This window comes from Periophthalmus magnuspinnatus, chromosome 21 (genome assembly GCF_009829125.3).
Source record: "Periophthalmus magnuspinnatus isolate fPerMag1 chromosome 21, fPerMag1.2.pri, whole genome shotgun sequence".
NCBI lineage: Eukaryota > Metazoa > Chordata > Actinopteri > Gobiiformes > Gobiidae > Periophthalmus > Periophthalmus magnuspinnatus.
Genome location: NC_047146.1, coordinates 26,850,562 through 26,856,201, shown reverse-complemented (window position 1 = coordinate 26,856,201; position 5,640 = coordinate 26,850,562). Strand labels below are relative to the sequence as shown.

General features: G+C 37.5%; 1 protein-coding gene across 1 annotated transcript in view; it reads right to left on the bottom strand.

Annotated features, from left to right (window-relative positions):
• The window catches only part of myo1b (myosin IB), a 90,651-nt gene extending 85,399 nt beyond the window's left edge, over nt 1-5,252 (bottom strand). Inside the window, 1 exon segment of the mRNA XM_055230867.1 lies at nt 5,100-5,252. Coding sequence (XP_055086842.1) covers nt 5,100-5,252 — 153 coding nt within the window.
• Between the last annotated feature and the right edge of the window lie 388 nt (nt 5,253-5,640).

Here is a 5,640-nt window from a genome sequence, read left to right as displayed (position 1 = left end):
TGTTTGTCCACTGATCTGAAGGTTGGTGGTACAAATCCCGCTTTCGACAAACATCATTGGTTGAGCGGTCAGATCCACAGGTTGGCGGTGCGGTGTCCTTGGGCAAGACACTTAACCCACCTCGCCCTCGGTGTCTGCGTACACTAGAGTATGAATGTGTGTGTGAGTGGTTCCTTGTTGTAAAGCGCTTTGAGTGAAAGGTGGAAAAGCGCTATAGAAAAATGTGACCATTTACCATTCATTGGCACCAGCATTTAAAGTGAAACTACGTTGAAAGGGGGTTGTTCTGGGCAAATAAATGTTTGTTGACTGAAAAAGTAAAGTAGACAAGGCACACAGACTGTTGTCGTTGTAAGGTCACAATGATAAGCAATGAATGATGACTAGGCCTGCCACCATAATTACTTATTGTTGATTACCAACTTATTGTTCAATATAAGAAAGCAGGAAGTGAGTACTTTCTCTTTGCATAATTGGGAAGATTTGGGGTATTTTTGTCATAATACTATAAGATTGAAGTTGTAGAGTGGTGAATAAGTCTCTTTATGGTTAATTATTGGTACATTTTGCCATTAATCTGTTGCAGCCCATGTCTTTTAATGAAATTATCCTGGGATTACTGGGATTATCCTGCATTATTTAAATCTTAATTAGTGGCATAAAGTAGTTTCAATATTATCGTTTATTGCAATATTTCACTGTAGAGATATATCATGCTTTAAAATTTGTTATCATGACAGGTCTTATGGAGAATTTTTTATTATTATTATTACTTTTTTATGTAATCAAGTCCACTGTTATGCAAATAGAAATGGAAGATTAAATTGTGAGTATATGTGCAATGTAACAAGTATAATTTTTTATTAGATGATTTGCATTTGTTCAGTCACAATTGCATGACATCATGCTAGGCCTGTCACATTTTGAAGTTTGATATATTGCTGAAGTGAATATAGACAATAAACGATAATACTGAAAGTAATTTATGCCAATGACAAAACAACCCAAGAACCGATTTAAAACACAAAAACTACTCTAAATGTACAATATTTATTGCAGCTCCTGATTTTTTTTTTTTTTTTTTAAACAATAAATAACAGAATGAGTCACAGAAGTTATGAATTCAACTTTTCACATTTCAAATCTTATCATACAGTGAAAAAATACTGTACCCCTCAAAAATATAGTTCCAGCTTTCATATATTGAAAGTCGATGGAGGGACTATTGTGCCAGGCCTACATCATCCATTTGGGTGATGGGAGAAAGCTGGAGAGTTCAAACTTCAAATGGAGGATAAGGATTCAAATGCACAAGAGAATATAAAATAGGTCACAAGCCGTGCCCATATAGTCTGAACTGTATTGTAAGCCTTTCATAATATAGTATATTGACTTATCACTCCATACATGACAGATGGAACAACAAGTCTTGGCGGTCAATATTTATGGTGGGATTTTTTTTTTTTTTTTTTTTTTTTTTTATACCAATAGGAAAATGTATTTTTCTATACTAAAATGAGATTTGAGCTGTAGAAGGTTGAATCATGAACTTCTATGATTCATTATTAGATACAAATTAAGTGCTGCATTCTGTTATTTAATTATTGCAGTTTATATTTTTAATAATATTGTACATTTGGAATAGTTTTTAGGTGATAGATCTGCCTTATGGTTTGGTTTCAATATTATCGTTTATCATCTATATTTACTCCAGCATTATATTGAACTTCAAAATTTTTTATCGTGACAGGCCTACTGTATTGTGGGGTTCTCTCTTACGTTCAGCATATTTGGGATACGGCAGAGGGAGAAGAGGGAGGAGAGGGAGGAGAGGGAGGTGAGGGAGGTGAGGGAGGTGAGGGAGGTGAGGGGGGTGAGGGGAGTTAGTGGAGGGGGGAAAAGCCACCCGCAGGGGATGATACCTCATGAGGGAAAATGCATTCACACGGCAAACTAGTACACCAGAGATTCATTGAATAAGTATAGGGTTCTTTAACTGTGGACTATTAACACGTATAGGAAATAATTACTGAAATAGGCATTTTAAGCATAAAACAGCCAGTGAGATCACATTGTTTTAGTGGCATTTTATGGGTTAAGTGTCTTGCCCAAGGACACTTAACCTACCTTATGTGTGTGAATGGGAAGCTGGAATCACACTGCCAACCTGTGGGTCAGTGGATCTGACCTCTACCAATGATGTTTACATCAAGACCTACATTTACATCACCTTCAAATCACTTGACGACCACTATCAAATGAGCTACTCTTGTGTGCAATGATTTAGATAATATATAGCACTAAACAAGAATAGAATATCCTGCACTCAAAGCACTTTACATCAAGGAACCACTCACCCATTCACACACGAAAGATGGGAAGCTGGAATCGCACTGCCAACCTGTGGGTCAGTGGATCTGACCTCTACCAATGATGTTTACGTCAAGACCTGCATTTACATCATCTTCAGATCATTTGACAACCACTCTACTAACTGAGCTATTGTTGTGTGCAATGATTTAGATTATATAGAGCACTAAACAAGAATAGGATATCCTGTCTCCATGAGGTCAGCAATTATGAGGACACAAATTCTGAGAACAATGTGTTTTTTTGTTGTTGTTTTTTTAATCGTTTTTGCCATGTAGAGTACTTTTAAATGTTTATAATACATCTGGCAACAGTGTGATTTTGTGATGCCAATATAGTCCTGTTTGTTTTAAGACTATGTGGGAGTATTTTAGACTACAGGGGGCCAACTTTAGCATCACTGTATTGAGTAATTCAGAGGTCTAATCAATGTTTATCGAAAAATGACTTACAGCTTACATTTTGAGATAGGTTTGGTCATTATAACCAATGGTATTTGGAAGACATTGCAAAAGCACTTCCACAATGCGAAGACAACTAACCCATTTAGAGCAAGCATATCAGAATTTAAAATTAATTATGTTATGTAGCAACTAGTCAATTAATGATAGACATATTTCCAGAAGTGTGAAGTCAACTGAGGTTAATGCAAAAAGGCTGTACCGGGAACATCTACATAAATAAACCAAAATCCCTCTGATGTAGAAAGCATATTTAGTTGAGTGACACGCAGCCTCTGCTTAGACCAATAATCAGCTGAGTTTTAAACTAATGGCTCCTGGTAGTGGGCAACCGCAGCCTGGAAAATGACTACGAAAAAGACAAGTCAGCCATTTTCAGCTTTTGGAAACAAACTGAATTAACCAATGCTGGAAAATTCGTCCATAATATTTTGAAAACAAGTACACAAGTCATCTTAGGTCAGGCTACCATATGTTGTACAAAAGAGACTGTCAAACCAGACCAGGCAAGAACTACTTTAGAATGAATTGGCTTTCTAAGTGCAATCTTTAATTGAATGACCTGAACAATGCAAATGGACTAAACCAGTGACAAATGAATGTTTAAATCTTGTCCAAACCAAAGATTAAATATCTAAGTAAAAATCTAGGAATCGGGTCGGAATCGGGTCGAAATCGGGTCTAACTAGATCTTTATAAATTGGGACTAGATCTGAGGACTAAACCGGTTTAATATAGCACTAACTTAGCCGGACTTCTGTATTTATGGAGTGGTTAAAAAGTAGAACTGTTATGTTGCAAAACTAAATATTCTATCTTTTGAAAGGTAAAAAGTTCTCAAAAAGGCGCCCATCACAGAAAAAGTCATGAGACTGAAACTATACCTCAAATGTCACCAATAACACCTTGTACCAACATTTCAAAACCACTCTCAAACAAAGACCATATTCTTCCCCAGTGCTTTTCAGCCACACCGAGGCAGCTGTTGGAGTTTAACGTTACATTTAGGTCAGAGCTTATGGAAAGTGAGGCCACGAAAATGAGAAAAACCTATTCCAACGTCTCAGCAGGAAGTGGCTCCATCTAAACCAAATATCAAAAACATGTTTCTATGGTGATGGGGGCTGTTTGAGATGACATCATCCCCTACGCTCTGATCCCGTTGAACCAAACCAGGGCTGTAATCATCTCAGCTCTAGACCTACCGAGCAATGCCAATTATGAGACGTCACAGTCTATAAAGGCTTTGGACAAATGTTTGGTGGAGCAATTGTAAGAATCATCTACACTGTGGACTCCTGAAGTTTAGTTTTTTCAATGGCCAAATAGAGTTTTAACTTGTACTCAAAACTAAACTTAATAATAAGGGCATTTTAAAATTGTTTTATGTTGACAGTGATTTATGAATAATATGAGAAAATTGTGAGTGGTGTCACTTTTTTCCTTTATGTATATGATTAGATGTACACTAGCAACAAAAACCTAAGCTTAAGTTCTAAAGTCATGGCATATAGCAGGCTGCCAAAATGAAAATGTAGGATAATTTTAACATGTAAACTTACCTCTGCTTTAATATAATTGAGCTTACAGTTAAATTGAGGTCAATTTGTTAAAGATGTACTAAGTAACATTTTGGGTGGGGGACACACCACATGCTTGCATTGATGAAGAGGTTATTGCTTTGCATGGAAAGTTCCACAGCACGATATTCAACTCATCTATGTTGCATTTATTACATTATATGTGGTTTAATTCCTAAGTACTTTGAAAAACATGCATTCTAACTGTGAGCAAAGTCACCACCATAGATCTGACCTGTAAATTAGCCTGGTCGCACAAGATTTAATACTGTATTATGGAACATTCTAGGCTAAGCAATATCCTCTCCATGGAGCTATAGTTTTTTACTGATCATGATACATAAAATTACTGAACATAAAATTTGCCACACATTCAGCACTAGCTCTGTCCCTTGAACACAGAGGAGTGGATTTCATGGTTGGTTTAAAATGCATCATCTACATTCCAGAGTGATGTGATTTATTGATTGTCTGGTTACAGTGGCCTCCGTATCTGTGCCATGTCTGTGGTCAGGACTAAATTAGTGAGTAAAAGAGGAACAATGACAATATGAAAACTATCCCAGATTTCCTCATGGGCATGGGAGCCCTCACGTAGGAGGTTGGAGTGAATACTACTGTGTAAAGAGTTGCTCCAGACTAGCACTAACTACATGTTATGGCAATGGACCATCAAAATATCACTTACGTAGATCTCACTGTGGTCGAAGCGTTTCTTCAGGTTCTCTATGAAGGAGTCTTCAGACAGGGGCTCGAGGAGGACCATGTCCCCAACCCCGATCATGTTGTCCAGGAGTGATGTCTTCACCTCCATGTTGGCTCACACTGCCCTCTCTGTCATAAAACACAAACACAAGTGTTTTACATCAATATGCAGTAGACAATATGGTTTTCTAGCCTTTTCATGCTTTATAGCACTATAGTCTATACCAGGGGTCTCAAACTCAAATTAGCTGGGGGCCGCAGGAGGCAGAGTCTGGGTGAGGCTGGGCTTATCAGGTATTTAAAATTTTCTCAAACGTCATTGCTGTTTTCAACATACATGAGGAAATATGCCAATTCTTGTGGATTATGGATATACATCGTTATTTGTTGAATCTTTTGCAACGGGAGAACACAGCATGAGTGACACATGGTAAAGCCACACTAACATTAAACTTTCATATTGTCCTGCGGGCCACAAAATATCCTCTCGTGGGCCACAATTGGCCCCCAGGCCGCGAGTTTGA